This window comes from Jaculus jaculus, chromosome 23 (assembly GCF_020740685.1).
Source record: "Jaculus jaculus isolate mJacJac1 chromosome 23, mJacJac1.mat.Y.cur, whole genome shotgun sequence".
NCBI classification, from domain to species: Eukaryota; Metazoa; Chordata; class Mammalia; order Rodentia; family Dipodidae; genus Jaculus; species Jaculus jaculus.
Genome location: NC_059124.1, coordinates 9,971,767 through 9,993,473, shown reverse-complemented (window position 1 = coordinate 9,993,473; position 21,707 = coordinate 9,971,767). Strand labels below are relative to the sequence as shown.

The window sequence follows — 21,707 nt, the reverse complement described above, 5'->3', positions numbered from 1 at the left end:
GGGGACGGGGAGGTGTGCTTTGGAACGTGTCTCTGGATATCCACTGGCTGTTGCATTCGTGATTTCGCAGCAATTGTTATTACCTGCACAAGATCTGCACAATGTTGGAGCCATCAACATCCCTTCATGGACTGTGGAAGAGGAGAGGAAAAGGCATCAAAGCAGGAAAGGGGCTGGTTGAAAAGAAGAAGGGGTTCAGTGGAAGGGAGATGTGCAGGGTAGACAGAAGAAGGAAATAGGAGGGAATTATGATTTTAAAATGTTCATATTGTATTATATCCTCAAGTATATATGAAGTGTAATTAGTAATAGGATAAAAGCATATGTTTTAAAGGGCTAGGGAGATGATTCAGCAGTTCAATTCCGAGGTCCCACATAAGCCAAATGCACATGGTGGCACATGTGTCTGGAGCTTGAAGTGGCTGGAGGCCCTGGCATGCCCCTCTCTCTCCCCCCCCCACCCTTTCTCGAAGGAAGGAAGGAAGGAAGGAAGGAAGGAAGGAAGGAAGGAAGGAAGGAAGGAAGGAAGGAAGAAAGAAAAGGATAGATAGATTTAGAATAAAAAAAAAAAGAGGGCTGGGCTGGGCTGGGCTGGAGAGATGGTTAAGTGCTTGCCTGTGAAGTCTGAGGACCCTGGTTCAAGGCTTGATTCCCCAGAACCCACGTTAGCCAGATGCACAAAGGGGCGCACATGTCCGGAGTTCGTTCGCAGTGGCTAGAGGCTCTGGAGCACCCATTCTCTCTCTCTCTCTATCTGCCTCTTTCTCTCTCTGTCTATCCCTCTCAAATAAGTAAATAAAAAAAAGCAATTTTTTTTTTTAATGACAGCTCTATCTGTAGCTCAGTGGTAGAGTGATTACCTAGCACGTACAAGGCTCTGGGTTCCATCCCCAGCCAGAAAAAGAAAAGGATAGCTATGAGAGACCACCCACAGGTGTGTTTGTGGTTGGTGTGTGACTGACAGGGTAGACTTGATCTCAGGACTGTACCTGCAAAATCATGTGTGCCCTGACCCTTGCCTTCTGCCATAACCTCACTACCACAGGCTGTGCCCTCCTGGCACTGACATCCTCAAAGGCCAAAGATCCAAAGCATACTGTTTCGGTTAGTCTCCTGCTGCCTTTGTGAAAAGCCACATTACCACCCGCAAAGTGGAGGGAGTCCTAGTTCCTTTGAGAAAGGTGGGAGAGTCTAGAACCATATCTCCTGCCTCTCGGGACAGCACCACCCTCCTCACAGCCTTCCCGATACCCACGCCCGCCAGGCCACGAGTGAGAATCCTTCCTGGTGGGTGCAGGGAGAGCCTCGGATCTGGTGTCTGCCTCAGTTTCCGTGAGGGGAAGCTGCACTGAGCCCCTGGAGATATGGGCATACTTTAACAGGAATCTGGTGGACCTCCAGAGGTTGTGGGTGGGATTCAAAAGGCTAAATGCATAACCCCACTGACTCTGGGAAAAGAAGGCTCAGGAGTGTTCGGGTCACATGCTTCAAGCTCTCCAAGAGACAAGCTGCTTCTGTAACTGAATGGGAAGGGCAAGGAGGACGTGATAGGGCCCGTGAAGAGCCGCAGTCAGGCTGGAGAGACGGCTTAGCAGATAAAGCACTTGCTGTGAGACCTAAGAATGGGCGAATCTCCAGGCCCCACATAATAGAATGAAAGCATGTTAAAAAAAAAAAAAAGATGCAGTGACTCAAACGTGCAATATCACACATGTGCACAAGGGGACACACCCATCTGGAGTTTGTTTGCAGCAGCCAAAAGGCCCTGGCACACCACCCATATTCTCTCTCTCTCTGTCTCTCAAAATATGGTCAAATTATTTTTAAGTAGCACAAAAGAGCCAGGAGTGAAGGTGCACACCTGTAATTTAGTACGGGGGGATGGGTGCTGAGGCAGGAAGATTGCCATAAGTTCCATGCTGGCTGAGCTAAAGAATGAAACCCTGTCTCAAAAAAAAAAAAAATAATAATAATAAAATAACAGCCGTCATGGAGGCACACACGTGGTAGCCTTTAACCAACCCCAGCACTCAGGAAGAGGAGGCAGGTGGGTCAGGAGTTCAAGGGCAGCCTTGGTTGCATAGTGAGTTTGGGGTCACCATGGGCTGCATGAAGCTCTATCTGAAAACAACACAGAAAGATACAAAAACCTCAAGGGTGAGTGTCCTTCCACCCTGATCTCTGAAGACCAGGGTGGTTTTTGGCAATCTCTTTTTCTCTCACATTGTGCCCAAGGAGTATTCCTTGGCCTGACAGCAGGTGACGCTCAACCCAGACTATTAGCAAAAGGAACGGGTAGACTTGCTCAACTCATTTCCAGTAACTTCTCCTTTCCAGCCCCACCTTCCTGTGCCCTGGCCCCAAGCCCTCGGGCCAGTTCCAGAGGCCTAGTCCCAGAGTGGGGAGACTATCCCGCCGGGGCTCTCCCAACGCAAGCTGCCTGGGCAAGATGTGAGTTTGCCCCCAGAGGGGCCTACAGGAGGAAGGGGCTGGCAGAGGGGAAAATGGGATACAAGGTTGCATATGAACACACACAGAGAGAGAGAGAGAGGGAGGGAGAGGGCAAGTGATCTGACCCAGGGGAAACCGGAACTTGCCTGTGGCCCCCCCTGAAGGAGGTCTGCTCGATACCTGGAGCCAGGAAGCATGTTTAAGTGCCCCTTACTTGTGCCCCAGTCAGGGGTTGCAATGGCTGGGGCACAAGTCCACAAGGCTTTCCAGGCAGGGGAGCGGGGCAAGCTCTCCCAAGGGTGCACCCTGCAGCCTTGGAGCTCGGATCGTGCCAGAGGCTGGAGGGACTGGGGCTGAGGACAGGCCCCTGGGGCAGGCCCCGGGCCTCGGGAGCGTGGTCTGCGCTGCTGGCCCCTGCCTCTGCCAGCCTCCCCATCACTTGCATCCCCAGCCCTGCCACCGAGCCGAGCTTTATCTTGTCTCCCCGACTCACAGGTACTGGCTGCTCCTTTGGGAAGTCTTCCAGGCTGGCCCCACATGGGGCTCGGTGCTCTTGGCCCAACAACTCCCGAAGCAGCTGACGTCCCCAGGATATCCAGAGCCATACCTCAAAGGCCAGGAGAGCCGCACACACATCTGGGCTCCAGAGGGCTTTGCCGTGAGGCTGGTCTTCCAGGACTTCGACCTAGAGCCATCTGTGGACTGTGAAGGGGACTCTGTCACAGTGAGCTGGGGGTGTGGGCAGTCAGGAGAGGGGTGGTGGGCCCCTGAATCACCCATCTAGAAGAGGAGGAAAGAGCCCAAGTCAGGGGCCCGGGTGCTGCCGGCCCCTCACATGGCCTCTCACGACCTTATCTGTCCCTGGCTACCATCTGGGGCCCAACGAGCAAGGGAGAGGGGGCTGCAGTTCAGAAGATTTAAAAGTGACCCAAAACCACTACAGTTATGTAGAGAAAAAGGTCAGGGCCTCACTTGTAAGGTGGTGTTGGGCTCCTGCTTTGCTGGGTTAGAAAGCTGGACATTAATAATCGTGCAAGATCATAGTAAAGACTGAGTTCACCTTAGAGGGTATGTCACAAAACTCACAGCAGGGGTGCTATTGAAAATTAAAAATGATCCTGCACTTTATATTATCTTTTCGTTTAAGTTTTATTTATGTCAAAATAAGACACACACATAATTGTTTTAAAGTGTTCTGCCAGGCATGGCAGTGCATTCCTTTAATCCCAACACAAGGATCGGTGTGAGTTTGAGACCACCCTGAGACTACATAGTAAACTCCAGGTCAGTCTGGGCTAGAGCAAGACCCTACCTCAGAGAACAAAGACAAAAAATGTTCTAACCAGATGTGATGGCACAAGCCTTTTATCTTGGGAGGCTAAGACAGGAGGGTCAAAAGATCAAGATCTGCCTGAACTACATTAGAGAGATCCTGTCTTAAAAAAATAACAGTTGCCCATGCTAACCTTGAACCCGTAACTCTACTGCTTCTTGAGTGTCTGGATTACAAGTCTACACCACCATGCCCAGATTCAAAACTTTTTTAAAGGACTAGGAGGTAGCTAGCTCAGTGGTAGACTGCTTGCTAATCATAAACAGTGCCCTAAATTCAATCCATAAAAAAGCAGAAATTGGGCTGGAGAGATGGCTTAGTGGTTAAGGCATTTGCCTGCAAAGCCAAAGGACCCAGGTTCAATTCCTTAGAATCCACGCAAGCCAGATGCACAAGGGAGCGCATGTGTCTGGAGTTTGTTTGCAGTGGCTGGAGGCCCTGACATGCCCATTCTCTCTCACCCTCTCTCTGCCTCTCTCTATATAATAAATAAATAAAAATAAAGTTTTTTTAAAAAAAAAAAACACCAGAGTCCTTTAAGGATTATAAAGAGAAACAGCCTCGTCCATTTAAGCGCTCCCCAGGGGCAGTCATTTCCAACTGACACAGCCGTCTCAGCGGGCATGTACCTCCTCACGTGTGAATGACAATCTGGTATTTGCTTTTGGTTTTTCATCTATCAGTTGGACCTTCCCTACTCACGTCTCCCTTCCCCCATTCTCCTATTTTCCTATATCATCATATTAATAAAAATCAATATTTTATAGTTATTACTATAAAACTGTGTTGGCTTCTGTTGTCATCTTCACAGGACCAAGAATCTCCTGGGAAGTAAACCAGTGGGTTTGCCTGTGAGTGAGTGACTACGGAGATGAGTTTCTGGCATGCCTATGAGGGAGATTCCACATTCTCTAAATAGAAGCTGGAGGGCTCACCTTAGCTGTGGGTGGCACCGTTCCATGGGCTGGGGTCCTGAACTGAAGGAAAGGATGAAGCTCGCTGAGCACCAGCCTTCGTTGCGTGGACTGAAAGTGACCAGCTGCCATGCCTTCCTTGCTGTGGTAGACTGTAACCTTGAACTGTGAACTGGAGTAAACATTCCTCCCATAAGCTGACTTGTGTTAGATATTTCATTCCAGCAACAAGAAATATAGCCAGTACAAAAGCATTCACATCTGAATGCATGCTATATGGTAATTCTTTCTCTGACTTGTGGGTTTCCCAAGAGTCAGCAAAGTCATGGAGCTCTTTGAAGGGAGGATGGTAGATGGTTTGGTTTTGATGTTCAGTTTGTTTAGTTCTGTCAATAACTAATCTCCCCGAACTCTTGGCCAGGGCTTTAAATCTTCTCCTAAAGCACTCAAACATGGAGTTCAGTCTACCAGGCCCTGTTGTTGTTGACCCCGTCCTTCCTGAAGGCGTTTGTTAATTTATCTCCTCTGCCAGGGCTCTTTGATTTGCCAGCCTTCCCACATCTGGGGAGTGCTGCGCTCCCTCTTTCTGGACTTTTCCTTTGCCTGACCTATGCTGACCTGAGTGCCACGTTAGAGATAAGTCTAGGGTTTGGGAATGACCACACAGTCCGAAGTACATTGGTAAGATGATGTTTACCTCTGCAAAAGGGTGCATAGCTTTTCAAAGAATTCTGGTGGGCTGGAGAGATGGCTTAGCAGTTAAATCGCTTGCCTGAGAAGCCCAGGGACCAGTGTTCAACTCTCCACATCCCACATAAGCCAGACTCACAAGGTGACACAAGCACAAGGTCGCATAAGCACACAGGTGGTGCGTGCGTCTGGAGTTCAACTGCAGCGGCTGGAGGCCCTGGTGTGCCAATTCTCTCTCATTAAAGTAATAATAATAATAATAATAATAATAATAATAATAATAATAATAAATTCTGGCAAGCAGGCACACAAGGAATGGTCCTGCTGATGTTTCCCCAACATAGCAGGCTCCTGAGAATTATCTGAGTCAGAGTTTGGCTTCACAATCACATGTGATTGGCTAACATAAAAGTGACATGATGGGGGGGAGGAGGGAGGGAATTACCATGGGATATTTTTTTATAATCATGGAAAATGCTAATAAAAATTTTAAAAAAATAAAATAAAGCAAGGAAAATAAATAAGTAAAAATGACATGATTTCCGAGGTAAAGCAAAGCAAGGAAGATTTAGGGACACTTTAGCAGGTGCAGAAATGGAAGCTTTGCTTTCAAGGATTGTTTATCTCAAGGACACTGACTCTCTTGGTCTCAGAACTCTTAACTCTTTTGGTCTCAAAGAGACTGACTCAGGAAGGTGGCTTCCCACAGAATGGTGACCTTCCAAAAGTCAGTTCCTCTTTTTAACCCTTTAACAGAAAAGATAGCATGTCTCTGTATTTCTCCCAATCCCTCCCTCTTTTATCACACACCATTAATCTTTTCATCAACGTTGTCTAACATTCTTGGGCCTTTAGTCTGTGAGCCCTTTAATAGTAGTAAGCTGTTTTTGTCAGACCTTAGGATTTGCTTAGTCATGACGCTTTCTGTTAGTCTTTTGATCTGTTCCTGGACACATGGGATTAGGCGGCATTTCACCATGGTCATCACTCTTAAAACTATAATAGGGGCTGGAGAGATGACCTAGTGGTTAAGCACTTGCCTGTGAAGCCTAAGGACCCCAGTTTGAGGTTCAATTCCCCAGGACCCACGTTAGCCAGATGCACAAGGGGCACATGCATCTGGAACTCATTTGCAGTGGCTGGAGGCCCTGGCGTGCCCAATCTCTCTCTCTCTTTCTGCCTCTTTCTCCCTCTGTCTGTCACTCTCAAATAAATAAAAATAACCAAAACAAATAAACCATTGTTTCATCAGGTTAGAGAAATTCTTGACCAGTTCAGTAGTAGAGCAGTTAGCCTCTGGAGAGCTTTAGTACCATCAGGAGCAAAGAGGTGGTGGAGAGATGGCTTACAGTTAAGGCACTTGCCTGCAAAGCCTAATGACCCAGTTTTGATTCCTCAGGGCCCGCATAAGCCAGATGCACAAGGGGGAACATGCGTCTGGAGTTCATTTGCAGTGGGTGGAGGCCTTGGCATGCTCATTTTCTCTATATATATATGTCTTTCTCTCTCTCTCTCTCTCTTTCTCTCTCAAAGTGAGTAAGTAAATAAATAAAATATTTAACAGAAAAGCGGAGTGGAGCTAAGCAGAGCTTGGAGGAAGGGGGGCAAAGCTAGGTGGAGCTAGTGACATAAAGAAAACAGCAACCTTTATAGGCAAGGGGAAGGCCCCATTGGTTTATAGATTTGGAGGATGGGTCCACAGCCGGCCCATCTAGGTAGTGTGCTAGACCGTGGGCAACAGGAGGCCTAAACATCAGTCTACATCAGACACAAGTTCCATTTCTGCCAAGAGTTCCACTGTTGTGCCAGGGTGAGGTGGCATGTGGGTGGCATCTCCTGGTTCTCTTTGGGCCTCAATCTTTAACTAGAACTGCCCTTTAAAAAGCTAGCTTTCAGGCTGGGGAAATGGCTTAGTGGTTAAAGGTGGTTGCCTGTGAATCCTAAGGACCCTGGTTCAATTCCCCAAGCCCCATGTAAGCCAGATGCACAAGGGGCGCATGCGTCTAGAGTTCGTTTGCAGTGGCTGGAGGCCCTGGCGTGCCCATTCTCTCTATTGGCCTCTTCCTCTGTCTCTCTCTCTCTCTCTCTCTCTCAAATAAATATGTAAAATTTTTTTAAAAGCTAGCTTTTGGGCTGGAGGGATGGTTTAGAGGTTAAGGTACTTGCCTGTGGAGCCTAAGAACCCAGGTTCGATTCGCCAGTACCCACATAAGCCAGATGCGCAAGGCGGTACATGCTTCTGGAGTTTGTTTGCAGTGGCTGGAGACTCTGGCACAGCCATTTTCTCTCTATATCTGCCTCTTGCTCTCTCTCTCTCCAATAAACACATAAATAAAATATTTTTTTAATCTAGATTTCTTGTATCCTCCTTCAATTCTAAACCCTGTCAAATTGATTCAATATTAGCCATCAAACTTCTGTTTCTTTTATTCTATTTCATACAAGTCTCTTCACTGTTTGCCTGTCTCAATCTCGTCTTTGTTTCTTAGAGAATTTCCTGTAATGTCTAATAATCTTTGCCCATTCATCTTTAAGAATAAAATACTAAAATGCTGATTTGAAGTTCTGTCTGAACAACTAAAATTTGCCAAGTGATGGGCTTAAAATAGTTTCTCTGTTCATTTTTTTTGTCTGTCTAACAAAGCACAACAGACTGGATAGAAGTTAGTCTGGCTCATGTCTGAAGCCTGGGAAATCGAAGAGCATGCCACTGCATCTGGCAGTGTGGAGGGCTTCACAGAGTCACAACGCGGTGGAAAAGCAAGAAGCATGCAGTACACTGAAAGGAAAACACGGGCCCACCTCATTACTTTTATCAGGAACTCATTCCTGCAACAAGTAACTGATTCCCACAATGAAGGCGCTCGTCTGTTCCTTCTCTCTTCAGTTTCACCTGTGGCACTATTACACCGCAGTTACATTTCAACCTGAGCTTTGTAACTATTTACATCACAGCATGACGTTATCAGCAGGATGACCTGGAGGTGTGTTGGGCATCTCCAAGTGGTCAGTGCACAGAAGCATTTCCTTTGGAACAGATTCTCTGAATAGGCCTCCACCAGTCTCCCACTCAGGGGTCCCAACATTCTGGAAACAAGCTGAGAAAAGGAAGCAGGGAGGAAGATGCTCCTGAGTGATACACTTTCTCTTGATCCCTCTGTTTTTAGTGTTGCCCTTCACCTGTCAAGTGAACTTAGAGCCTCAAGTCCAAAGTTTCAGATTTGTGCTGGTTTGACTCAGGTGTCCTCCATCAATTTAGGTGCTCTGAATGCTACGTCCCTAGCTGATGGCAATTCGGGAATTAAAGTCTTCTGGAAGCAGTTATTGTTGGGGGAGGGCTAATGGATGGGTGTTATAACCAGCTTCCTCTTGCCAGTGTTTGGCACACTCTCCTGTTGCTGTTGTCCATCTGATGTTGGCCAGGAGGTGATGTCCACCCTCTGCTCATGCCATCACTTTCCCCTGACATGGTGAAGCTTCCCCTTCAGTCTTCAAGCCAGAATAAACTCTTTTTCCCACAAGCTGCTCTTGGTCAGGTGTTTTTTGCCAGCAATGCAAACCTGACTGCAACAGTGAAGTTGGTTCTGAGAAGTGATGTCATTGCTGCTGGACACCTATCTGTGTGGCTTTGGTCTTTTGGAGCCGCTTTGCAGGAGGATGTGGACGAATTTGAAACCTTGGCCTGAGAGATGCCTTGCAGTGCTGTAAGTACAACTTGATGGACTATTGCAGTCAGAGTTGAAAGACCTGAATGCAGTAAGAACTATGTACTGTAAGGTTTGGCTTATGAGGGTGAAAAAGAGCTTTGCCTGGACCGGACTAGAAGCAGTTTGTGTGAGAGGCTTGCTGTTTTGCCTGGGTCCTGAGAACTTGTTCAGGGTTGCATTGTGTAGAAATGAACTGGTGTGAGCCGAGGGATATAGCACAGAAAAAAAAATAATAATAAAGTCTTTGGGTGAAACTGCTGCCTGTTCAGCTGCAATTGATTACAACCATTGAAATTGGACCAGCTCACCTGCACTGAAATGACAGGAAGAATGTAGTTTTTTTTGAAGGGACCTAAATGCTCAAGGAGTGTCCTGTTCTTCATAGTCTGCTTTATTCCCCTCTGGATTAACTAGTTGGTAACCCACTTGGTATTATGGAGAATAACAAATGTAGGAAAGAGAGGGCCATTGAATTTGAAAAACAATGTTATAATTTGGAAATGGTCATGGGCAGTATGAAGCAGGCTTGTTGAATTACATGTGGAGCCCAATACAGCCATGAGGATGAACTGTGGGTTGCAGTGGAGACCCAGTGAAGATTCCAGGACTATTAGATGGCTGCCCAGGAGAGCTGCTGACACCATACAAAGTTTTCTGGAACTGTGAATAGCCTAGCTGGATAGGTGGAATTGGAACTTCAGAGACTTTTCTTTGGTTAGAATTATCAAACGTGAAGACTTGTCACTGACTATAGTTGTTGGACTTGGGGCTACACAGTTTGATGTTTGTCTTGTTTAAATCCTATATTGGTTGAATATTTCTTTGCTATGCCCAATGCCATCATTTGTACTGTGAGTATTTATTCTGTGCCATTATTGATTTTGGGGGGCATTTTTGGTTTTTTTTTTAATGATGGCTCAGTTAAAAAACCTTGGACTATGGGGATGTTTGAATATCATTGGAATTGATCAAATCTATGGGACTTTTAAAATTGGATGTGTGCAGTGCATTTTACATCTTGTTTGGTTATCAATTTATGGGGATTAGAGGCAGAATGTGGTGGCTTGATTCAGGGGTCCCCCATAAACTTCGATGTTCTGAATACAAGGTTCCCAGCTGATGGCAACTTGGGAATTAAAGCCTCCTGGACGTAATGTATTATTGGGGGGGGGGCTTATGGGTGTTATAACCAGCTTCCTCTTGCCATCGTTTGACACACTCTCCCATTGCCGTTGTCTATCTGATGTTGGCCAGGATGTGATGTACACCCTATGCTCATACCATCACTTTCCCCTGCCATTATGGAGAATCCTCTCAAGTCTGAAAGCCAAAATAACCCCTTTTTTCCCCACAAGCTGCTCTTGGTTGGGTGTTTTCTGCCAGCGACGTGAACCCGACTGCAACAAGGTCCACGTTCACACCTTCTACCAGAGCAGTCTAGAGAGAGCTGATGTACTGGGTATAAGGATGGAGAGGAGGGCCTGGTGTTGTAAGGCCTTCCTATCCATACAGCACAGGGCTGCACATGCACACACGCTGACTCACGGCCGGGGCGCTAGAGACCCTGTGGTGAGCATAAGGGACTCAGTGCTGGGCAGCACAGATATCGTTTCTTCTTAGAATTGACGATCCAGTGAAAATGGCAGGAAGCCTGGGGTTCCCAAGCAGTATCTTAGAAGAAGAATGAATTCAACACTCTAGGCCGGGCATGGTGGCACACACCTTTAATTCCAGTACTTGGGAGGCTGAGGTAGGAGGATTGCTGTGAGTTCAAGGCCACCCTGAGAATCCCAGGTCAGCCTGGACTAGAGTGAGACCCTACCTCAAAAAACCCAAGAGAGAGAGGGAGAGATACGTACATACATACATATATATATATATGTATGTGCATATATATATATATATATATATATATATATATATATATATGGAGAGAGAGAGACTGTTATTTCTCTGTGTTGTTCTGGAAGAAGCACCAAAGGCAATAATGAGACAAGATATTTTTTTCTGTTTCTTTTTTTGAGGTAGGGTCTCACTCTGGCCCAGGCTGACCTGGAATTCACTATGGAGTCTCAGGCTGGCCTTGAACTCATGGCAATCCTCCCACCCATGCCTCCCAAGTGCTGGGATTAAAGGCATGTGCCATCACACCCAGCTTTTAGACAAGAAGTTTCTTAACAGGACTAAAACAGGAACAGCTTGTAAGCCCGGGACCCTCCACACATAACTTGTGTGAGGACAAACGTGACCTTGCCAGTGGTGCGGATTTGCCCCATACTGGCTGTCCCCTCACTGTGCCTTCCCTTTCAGATTTCAACCGGTGGGATGGATCAGACCCAGCTGTGTGGGCATCAGGGCTCCCCACTGGGCAGCCCTGGCCACAGAGAGTTTGTGTCTCCAGGGAGGAGTTTGCAGCTGATCTTCCAGACACATTCTTCCTCCAAGAGCAAAGCCACCCATCTCCACAGAGGATTCCTGGCCGTCTACCAGGCCGTGGGTGAGTGTCCCTCCTAGGGAGAGGGAAGGACCCTCTGTGACCCTGGCCCTAGCCCCTGTTATCTTGCAGGGCCAAGTGGAAGCATGAGTGACTGCTGTGGCTGGACTTCAGGACACCTGGACTGCCCAACCTTCCCGCAGCCCAGTTAAGAGGCAGGCAGTACTTGGCTCCAGTCATATTCCCAGGCAGGTCGATAAGCCCATTGTACAGACTAGGAGAAATCAGAAATCCAGATTTTTAAGTGAAATTCCAGGTTTTCTAATGGTAATTTTTTAAATTTTTTATTTTATACATATTATAATAGGATATACTCTTATATCCCATTGCCCCAGCTGCCCTTACCCTGAGGCACTCCTCAGTGGGGTTATGGTATTCACTATGGGGTCATGAAAGCCTTGGTCAGACTCTATAGGGCAATGGGGCAGAGAGACCATGCCTCAGGGCATTCCTGCCCACCCTGTGGCTCTTACAATCTTTCTGCCCACTCTTCCACAATGTTCCCTGAGCCATGGAAGACCTGTTGGCAGTCTGATTTAGTGTTGAGTTCTTTGTAGCCTCTGGATTTATGCTTTGATATGTTTTGATTGATCACCGTATTTGTCACCATCATTTTGGAGCTGGTTGTCAGGCTAGCAGTAAGAGCCATGTTCATGTCACCTCTTCCTCTGCAATTTCTTTTGGGCTCTGGAAGATGTAGTAGAGGTGGCCAGTATCGTGGTGGGTAGTTAGCTATCTTCTTGTCTTATGGATGGATATGAATCTCTACCAAAAGTGAGAGTAGCATTAATATATGGGTATGAACATTTAGAGGAGTGCTTACTGCAGCCCTTGAAAATTTTAATACCCCTCCCAAAAGAACTTGGTAATTTACACTCCCACCCCTCATGTTTCGAAGTGCCTGTTTCTTCATCCTCCACTCATCACAGCCACTTCCAAACTCTGAGTGCCAAACATCTGATCAATGAAAACTAATTAAAAATTAAATATATCAGGCTGGAGAGATGGCTTAGCAGTTAAGGCACTTGCCCGAAAAGCCTAAAAACACTTGTTCAAATCTCTAGGTCCCACATATAGCCAGATGCAAAAGTGATACACGCATGTAATGTTGCACATGTGTATAAGGGTATATAACACATGTGTATAAGGGTGTATCACACATCTGGGGTTTGTTCACAGTGGCTGAAAGGCCCTGGCATGCCCATTTTCTCTCTCTGTCTTTCTCTGTGTATGTCTCTCTCTCTTTGCCTCTTTCTCCCTCTCTTTGTCTCAAAAATTGAGAAATTAAATAAATTACTCTTTTGTGTGTGTGTGTGTGTGTGTGTGTGTGTGTGTGAGAGAGAGAGAGAGAGAAAGAGAGGGAAAGATTTGGTGTGGTGTGTGTGATATGTGTTATATGCATGTGTGGGTAGATATGTGTAATATTGTGGTGTGGTATGTGAGATGTGTATGCACATGTGTGTGTGTGTGACATTGTGGTGTAATGTATTGTGGTGTGTATGTGTATGTATGGTATAGTGTGGTGTGTGTGATGTGTAGTGTATTCATGTGTGTGCATGTGTATAATATTGTGGTGTGTGTGATGTGTGGTATATGCATGTGTGTGTAATTGTGGTGCGGTGTGGGTGGCATGGTATGTGTCATGTGTGGTGTATACATGTGGGTATGTGTGTATATTTGTGATATTGTGGTGTGTGACGTGTGATGTATGCATGTGTGTGTGATGTATGGCGTATGTATGTGTGCATGTGTGTGTATAATACTGTTGTGTGGTATGTGGCATATGTCTGTGTGTGTCATTTGTGGTGTGGTGTGTGTGATATGTGGTGTAGGCATGTGTGTGTGTATTTGTGATACTGTAGTGTGTGTGATGTGTAGTCTATGCGTGTGTGCAGAGGCCAGAGGAGAACATCAGGTGTGCTTCTCTCAACACTCATCTGTGTGTGTGTGTAATAATGTGGAGTAGTGTGTGTGTGATGCATGTTGTATGTATACATGTATGTCATATGTAGTGTGCATGTGTTTGTATAATATTGTGGAGTGGTGTGTCTGTGTGTTTGTGTGGGCCAGGAGAGCAACCAGTGTCCTTCTCTCATCACTCATCTCTCCATATATATATATAATTTGTTATTTATTTGAGAGAGAAAGAGAGACGGAGAGAGAGAATTGGTGCTCCAGGGCCTCCAGCCACTGCAAATGAACTCTAGATGCATACGCCCCCTTGTGCATCTGGCTTATATGGGTCCAGGAGAATCGAACCTGGGTCCTTTGGCTTTACAGGCAAATGCCTTAACCACTATGCCATCTCTCCAGCCCCATCTCTACTTCTCAAGACAAAATCTCTCCCTCATCTGGGAGCTGCTCTTTGTCAGCAAGCCCCAGCAAATTTCCAACTCCACTGGCACCTCAACCCCATGGACTGGGGTTACCCAGCTTTTACATGGGTTCTGTTTGTTTGTTTGTTTTGGTTTTTCGAGGTAGGGTCTCTCTCTAGCACAGGCTGACCTGGAATTCATTATGGAGTCTCATGGTGGCCTCGAACTCGTGGGGACCCTCCTACCTCTGCCTCCCGAGTGCTGGGATTAAAGGTGTGCACCACCACGCCCGGCTTTATGTGGGCTCTTGGGGGTTGAACTCAGCTGTCTCTTGCTGGAGTAGCCCTCATGCTTAAGCAGCAAGTGCTCTTCACCACTGAACCATCTCCCCAGCCTCAATGCTTTTATTACACTTGTTTGTTTTTGTTTATTTTGGTTTTTAAGGTAGGGTTTTGCTGTAGCCCAGGCTGACCTGGAATCCACTACGTAGTCTCAGGGTGGCCTCAAACTCAAGGCCATCCTCTTACCTCGGCCTCCCAAGAGCTGGGACTAAAAACATGAGCCATGAACTGGGCGTGGTGGTGCACACCTTTAATCCCCGTACTCAGGAGGCAGAGGTAGGAGGATCACCATGAGTTCGAGGCCACCCTGAGACTACATAGTGAATTCCAGGTCAGCCTGGACCAGAGTGAGACCCTACCTCGAAAAAAAAAAAACAAAAAACAACAACCAGGAGCCACCATGTCAGGCTATCATATTCTTAATGAGCTAAATTTTTTAAAGTATTGATCGGGTTAAACTAAATATAGCCATGGTCAGAAACAGCACCTGAGCTGTCAGGTAGTTGTCTGGGGGCCTTAACGACTTTTGCTGTCCTTTAGCTGCAGGCAATAGTCAGACTGTCGTCCAGGCCAGAGGGACCTCCGAGGCTGTCATGACGCCTTTAGCGGATTCCCACAATATCCAGAACCACTGCCAGGACCCCTATTATGAGGTGGAATCCGCTGGTGAGTGTCCACCTGCTAAGGAGGGAGTTCCCAACCATCTTGCTTCCTCCCCAAACCCTGAAGCCCCTTGAGCACCTGCCCTGTTAGCCCAACAACTCCAGTCCTAACCTTCCTATTTTTCCTCCCCTCACTTTGCCCCTCAGGGACACTCAGCTGCCCAGCCCAAGGGACTAGGAAGGACAAACAGAACGGGGAGGAGGTTCCTCGGTGTGTGCCTGGTGAGTAGCTACCTGCTTCCTGTTCCAGTGGCCACATCTTCAGTAAGCCTTGTCTGTACTGGAAGCTGTGGGATATGTAGTGTGCTTGGAAATAGAAAGGGAACAGGAAAGCAGAAGGCTTGCATGGAAAGGGCTATCAAGAAGGCCCATTAGAGAAGGAGGACTTGGGCTGGAAGGATGGCTTAGCAATTAAGGCACCTGCCTGAAAAGCCAAAAGACTCAGGTTCAATTCCCCAGGACCCACATAAGCCAGATGCCAGGTGTCTCGAATTCGTTTGCAGTGGCTGGAGGACCTGGAGCACCCATTCTCTCTCTCTCTCTCTCTCTCTCTCTCTCTCTCTCTTCCCTTCATTCTGTGGAATGCACAAGGTCCTGGGCTCAATCCTCAGAACCACCAAAAAATTAATTAATCATTCATTAAGTTTTAAAGGGCCGCCGTCTTTGAATGGTGCTGTTTCCAAGGACACAGCCAGGTTCTGTGGCCCTCAAAACTTACCCAACAGGCATGCCTTGTAGGCAGCAGCTCCACTTTTGTTCTTTCCTGTGCGAGAGCTCACACGTAGGGCCTTACGCCAAGTGAGTGCTCCACCTGTCTTCCAGCCCTCTGACTTTGAGATGCCCACTTGGAAGTACATGATTGAGTAGTTTTTAGTATACTCTCAATACTGAAAAGGCATAAATAAGCCGGGCATGGTGGCCCACGCCTTTAATCTCAGCACTCAGGAAGCTGAGGTAGGAGGGTGGCCATGAATCTGAGGCCAGCCTGAGCTCCAGAGCGAGTTCCAGGTCAGCCTGGGCTAGAGCGAGACCCTGCCTCAACAAAAATAAATAAATAAGGCAAAAACATTACAACTGATTCCAGAACCTCTGCATCCTTCTTCCCTATAAAAACAATGCCAGCAGTGTGTCTGTGAAGCCCGAGGACCCATGTTTGATTCTCCGGGTCCCACCTAAGCCAGACACACAGTGACACAAGCACAAGGTCACACGTGCCCACTCGGTGGCACACGCATCTGGAGTTCTATTGTAGTGGCTCAGGCCCTGGCATGGCAATTCTCTCTCCCTGTACCTCCCTCTCTCCCTCTCATAAAAGGGGGCAGTCTGTGGGGCTTACCACAGGAAAAAAAAAAAAACTAAAAATAAATTAAAAATTGAAAAACAGGACCTACAAGTTGCTCCTACACAGTCCTCTGGCAATCTATCATCTGCCTCTCTGCATTTGCTTATTCTGGATGTTTCATGCAGATGTGATCATGTATTCAATCTTTACGATTGGCCTCTCGCCTTTACCACAATGTCTGCAATGCTTACCACATGTTATAACAGTACTTCGTTCTTTTGATTGTTTTGCTTTGGTGGTTTTTCTGAGACAGTCTCATGTAGGCCAGGCAGGCCTCAAACTCCCTGTATAGCCAAAAATAATTTTGAACTCCTGCTCTTCCTGCCTCCACCTCCCTAGAGCTGGGATAGCGTATGCGTGTGTGCGCGTGCATGCATGTGCCTGTGTGTGTGTTACTGGGGCTTGACTCATAGCCTCAAGCACAGTAAGCAAGCATGTACCACCAGCTTCTTTCTACATTCTCACGCTCTGTGGTGCTGGGTTTCAAACCTGGGGCCTCCTGCATACCCTGCAAGAGCTCTACCACTTAGCTATATCCCCAGCCCCACTATTTCATTCTTTTATGGCTAAGTAACATCCCTTTGCTTACTGGATACAATACATTTTATTAATGATGGGCATTTTGGATTTAGGTTGGTTTTCAGTTTTTGCTTTGTTGTAATATTTCTTATTTATATTTATTTGAGAGAGAGAAAGAGGCAGATAGAGAGTGGGCGTACCAGGGCCTCTAGCCACTGCAAACGAACTCCAAATGCATGTGCCACCTTGTGCATCTGGCTTACATGGGTACTGGGGGATTGAACCTGGGTCCTTAGGCTTCACAGGCAAGTGCGTTAACCACTAAGCCATCTCTCCAGCCCTGGTTTTCGGTTTTTATCTTTTGTGAATAATACTGGTATGAGTGTGCACAAGTTTTTGTATAGCACACGTTTCCAGATCTGGTGGACTGGAGGTGCTGTAGCCTATGAGGATTCTGTGTGTAGCTTTTTTGTTTTGTTTTGGTTTTTGTTTTTCAAGGTAGGGTCTCACTCTGGCCCAGGCTGACCTGGAATTCACTATGGAGTCTCAGGGTGGCCTTGAACTCACAGCGATCCTCCTACCTCTGCCTCCCCAGTGCTGGGATTAAAGGCGTGCGCCACCACGCCGGGCTGTGTGTAGCTTTTTGAGGAGCCACCGTGCTGTTTCCACGGCCACCGCACCACTGTGCATCTGGGCAGCACTACCAGAGTTCAAGTGCATCAGTTCTGAAATCTACTTTTTCTTTTTTATTGTGTTCTTTTGACACAGGGTTTCATGTAACTTGAACTCTTGATCTCTTCCTCCAAGTGTTCAGATTACAAGCTTGTACTACTTACTGCAGCTGGTGAAACCCACTTGTGTGGGAGGGCCGGGGCACTTGGGATTGGACCTGAGGCCTAGCCCTTGCTAAGCACGCATCTTGAAGTGGATCCCAGCTAAAATCCACATTTTATTTTTATTTGAGAGTGACAGAGAGGGAGAGAGAGAGAGAATGGGCAGGCCAGGCCCTCCAGCCACTGCAAACAAACTCCAGATATATGCACCCCTTGTGCATCTGGCTTATGTGGGTCCTGGGGAATCAAGCCTTGAACTTGGGTCCTTACACTTCACAGACAAGCGCCTAACCGCTAAGCCTTCTCCCCAGCCCTAAAATCCACATTTTAAAATCAAAGCAGTGCCTCCCTCAGGCCATCTGGTGCACAGATCCCTCGGAAGGCAGCCTGAAGCTTCCTGGGAGGGCGCTGTGGGAGATGCTAGAAATGGAGAAGTGAGACGGACAGCAGACAAGAGGCACCAAAGGCAAATCGTAGGAGTATGCTGGCATGGTCCCACCAAGAGGTCCGGAGCGGCTTAAAGATGGAGGAGAGCCCACTGCTGGATTGGCTGTCCACCCCTCACTGCACTGTCCTGTGCCATACAGGATACGTGTGCTGTGGGGTCAGGATTGAGTCACTGCCCAGCTCAATATTGCGTGAGGTTCTGGCCCCCAGAGCCGCACCTTGGCCCACCACAGCACCTCACTGGGCATCTTTTTTTTTTTAATTGGGGGGGGCGGTGGGTTTCGAGATAGAGTCTCGCTCTAGGACAGGCTGACCTAGCATTCACTATGTAGTCTCAGGGTGGCCTCGAACTCATGGCGAATCCTCCCACTTCTGCCTCCCGAGTGCTAGGATTAAAGGCATGCACCACCATGCCCGGTTTATGGCTGGAATTATTTTTATTTTTATTTATTTATTTATTTATTTTTGTTGTTGTTGTTTTTCCGAGGTAGGCTCTCACTCTAGTCCAGCCTGACCTGGAACTCACTATGGAGTCTCAGGGTGGCCTCGAACTCACCGCGATCCTTCCACCTCTGCCTTCGGAGTGCTGGGATTAAAGGCTTGCGCCACCACGCCAGGCTCATGGCTGGAATTACTTGTTTGTTTTTCAAGGGAGGTTCTCACTCTAGCCCAGGCTGACCTGGAACTCACTATGTAGTCTCAGGGTGGCCTCGAACTCACGGCGATCCTCCCACCTCTGCCTCCCCGGCTCGGCTCCCGGGACATCTTCCCCCGCAGCCGCTGATGGTCCCTCCCCTCCCCTCTCCTCTCTCCCAGTGTGCGGCTGGCCGGTGACCCTGGTGGCGCAGAGCTCTTCGCGGGCGCAGCCGGGCGACTTCCCGTGGCAAGCCTTGATCTACATCCACGGCCGCGGGGGCGGAGCCCTGCTGGGCGACCGGTGGGTGCTCACCGCGGCGCACACCGTCTACCCCAAGGGCGGCGCGCCGGCCCGCGGCAACCGGAGCGCGGGCGTGTTCCTGGGCGGCACCGAGGTGGCCGAGCTGCTGCGGCTGGGGCGCCGCGCGGTGCGCCGCGTGGTCGTGCACCCCGCGTACCGCGCGCGCGCGCCCGGGCACTTCGGCGCCGACCTGGCGCTGCTGGAGCTGGCGCGCCCCGCGGCCCTGGGCCCGCGCCTGCGGCCCGTGTGCCTGCCGCGCCGCCGCCGCCTCTACCGCGCGGGCCGCGAGGGCGTCGTGAGCGGCTTCGGCGTGGACCGCGGCCGGCTGCCCGCCGCGCTGAAGTTCTCGCGCCTGCGGGTGGCGCCCGCCGGCGACTGCCGGGCCTGGCTGCGCGACCGCGGCCGCCGCGAGGTCTTCTCCGAGGACATGTTCTGCGCCCGCGAGCGCGCGCGGCCCGGCGGCGGCGTCTGCCAGGGCGACAGCGGCAGCGTGTTCGCGGTGTGGGACGAGCTCGCCCTCCAGTGGGTGGCCGCGGGCGTCGTGTCGTGGGGCGCGGGCTGCGGCGAGGGCTATGGCTTCTACACCAAAGTGCTCAACCACGTGGACTGGATCGAGGCGGTGATGGGCGGCGGGGACTGAGCGGCCCGCGCGGGGCGGGGCGGGGCGGGGGGCACCCGGGCGCTCTGGCACGGAGGACCGGCCAGGCGCGGGACGGGATCCCGGGCTGAGCCGCCTCTAACCCCAGCATCCCCTCTGCTTGCCCGAGTTTTGCGTCGCGGGAGCCCTGTACCGGAGAAGCAGTCTCCACTTGGAGGACCCTGTCTGTCCATCGTTTGTTTGTGAACAGGGTTTGACTCTGCGGCCCAGGATGGCCCCCCACCTCATGGTAATCCCGAGCGCCCAGATTACAGGGGTGCGCCACTATACCGGGACCCATCACCTTAAACATCTTCTGTCTTCAAAAGAAAATGTTTGGGCTGGAGGGATGGCTTGGCAGTGAAGGCGTTTGCCTGCAAAGTCAAATGACTCAGGTTCGATTCCCCAGGACCCACGTTAGCCAGATGCACAAGGGGGCGCGCGCATCTGCAGTTCGTTTGCGGTGGCTGCAGTCCCTGGCGCGCCCATTCTCTCTGTCTCTCTTTCTCTGAAAAATAACTAAAAATACAATTTTTTTTTTTTTTTTTTTTTGGTTTTTCGAGGTAGGGTCTCACTCTGGTCCAGGCTGACCTGGAATTAACTCTGTAGTCTCAGGGTGGCCTTGAACTCATGGCGATCCTCCTACCTCTGCCTCCCGAGTGCTGGGATTAAAGGCGTGCGCCACCACGCCCGGCACTAATATTTTTAATAATATTTATTTATTGGAGAGAGGTGGGAAGAGAGAGAGAATGGGCATGCCAAGGCCTCTAGCTGCTGCAAATGAACTCCAGACGCATGTGTCACTTTGTGCATTTGGCTTTACCTGCATACTGGCAAACCAAGCCTGGGTCCTTAGATGTCACAGGCAAGTGCCCTAACCGCTAAGCCATTTCTCCAGCTCCTTAAACATCTTTTGATTTTATTTAAAAAAAAAAATTGAGGGTGTGTGCGTGCATGCATACACACGCGTACACACAGTGTATATGGCACATGCATGGGTGTGTGTAGATGTATGCATCTTGTGTACACGCATGCAGAGGCCAGAGGAAGACACTGAGTGTCCCTTTCCTCCACCGTATTTCCTTGAGACAGAGCTTCTCCCTGAGCCTAGACCTCACCATGCTTTCAGTTAGACCTGATGCCCTGGCAGTCCTGTCTCCAGCCCCTCAGCACTGGGATTGCTGGTGTGAACAGCCATGCCCAGCTTTTTACACGGATGCTGGGGATCGAACTCAAGTCCTCATGCGTGAGAGGCGAGCACCCTTGCCTGGTGAGCCTTCTCCCCAGTGTTTTCTGACCGTTTTTCTGTACTTACCTGTGGGCAACTCACCTTCTCACTCCTTGTTCACAGGGCATGGGTAAGGGGAAGGGATTTTGTTTTCAAATATTTATTTGTTTACAGAGAAAGACAGAGAGAGAAAGAGTACTAATGAGAATGGGCACATCAGGTCCTCTTGCTGTGGCAAACGAACTCCGGATGCAAGTACTGTTCGATGCGTCTGGCTTTCATGGGTGCTAGGGAACTGAACCCAGTCTGTCAAGCTTCGCAAGCAAGTGTCTTTAACCACTAAAGCCAACTCTCCAGTCCTTGGGAAGGGATTTTAATTGTATTTTGTTTTCTGAAATATTACAAAGAACTGCCAGGCATGGTGGCACCTGCCTTTAATCCCAGCACTCAAGAGGCAGAAGTAGGAAGATTGCTGTGAGTTTGAGGCCAGCCTGAGACTGCAGAGAGAATTACAGGTCAGCCTAGGCTAGAGTGAGACCTACCTCAACACACATATATATATATATATATATATATATATATATATATATATATATATATATATATATACATATATATATATATATATACACGTGTATGTATATATATATATATACACGTTCATCCCATGGGCTGGAGAGATGGCTTAGTGGTTAAGGCAGTTGTCTGCAAAGCCTAAGGACCCAGGTTCAATTCTGCAGAACCCACACAAGCCAGATGCACAAGGTGGCACATGCATCTGGAGTTTGCAGTGGCTGGAGGCCCTGGTGTGCCCATTCTCTCACTATGTCTCTTATATCAAAGTCCCTTACAGTAAC

The 21,707-nt window shown here is 48.7% G+C and overlaps 1 protein-coding gene across 1 annotated transcript; it reads left to right on the top strand.

The window, feature by feature from the left end:
* The first annotated feature begins 2,348 nt into the window (after positions 1 to 2,348).
* C1rl (complement C1r subcomponent like) lies at positions 2,349 to 19,625 on the top strand. Its single transcript, XM_045139747.1, has 6 exons — positions 2,349 to 2,451; positions 2,947 to 3,175; positions 11,406 to 11,592; positions 14,786 to 14,911; positions 15,055 to 15,129; positions 18,865 to 19,625. Coding segments are annotated over exons 1-6 (1,380 nt in total). The 5' UTR covers positions 2,349 to 2,449.
* Positions 19,626 to 21,707: the final 2,082 nt, after the last annotated feature.

What these genes read in the sequence shown, in the direction of transcription:
- C1rl (XM_045139747.1), top strand. An exon ending in GGCCGTCTACCAGGCCGTGG is followed by an intron (nt 11,593 to 14,785) that starts GTGAGTGTCCCT and finishes GCTGTCCTTTAG; the next exon opens with CTGCAGGCAATAGTCAGACT. An exon ending in GGTTCCTCGGTGTGTGCCTG is followed by an intron (nt 15,130 to 18,864) that starts GTGAGTAGCTAC and finishes CCTCTCTCCCAG; the next exon opens with TGTGCGGCTGGCCGGTGACC.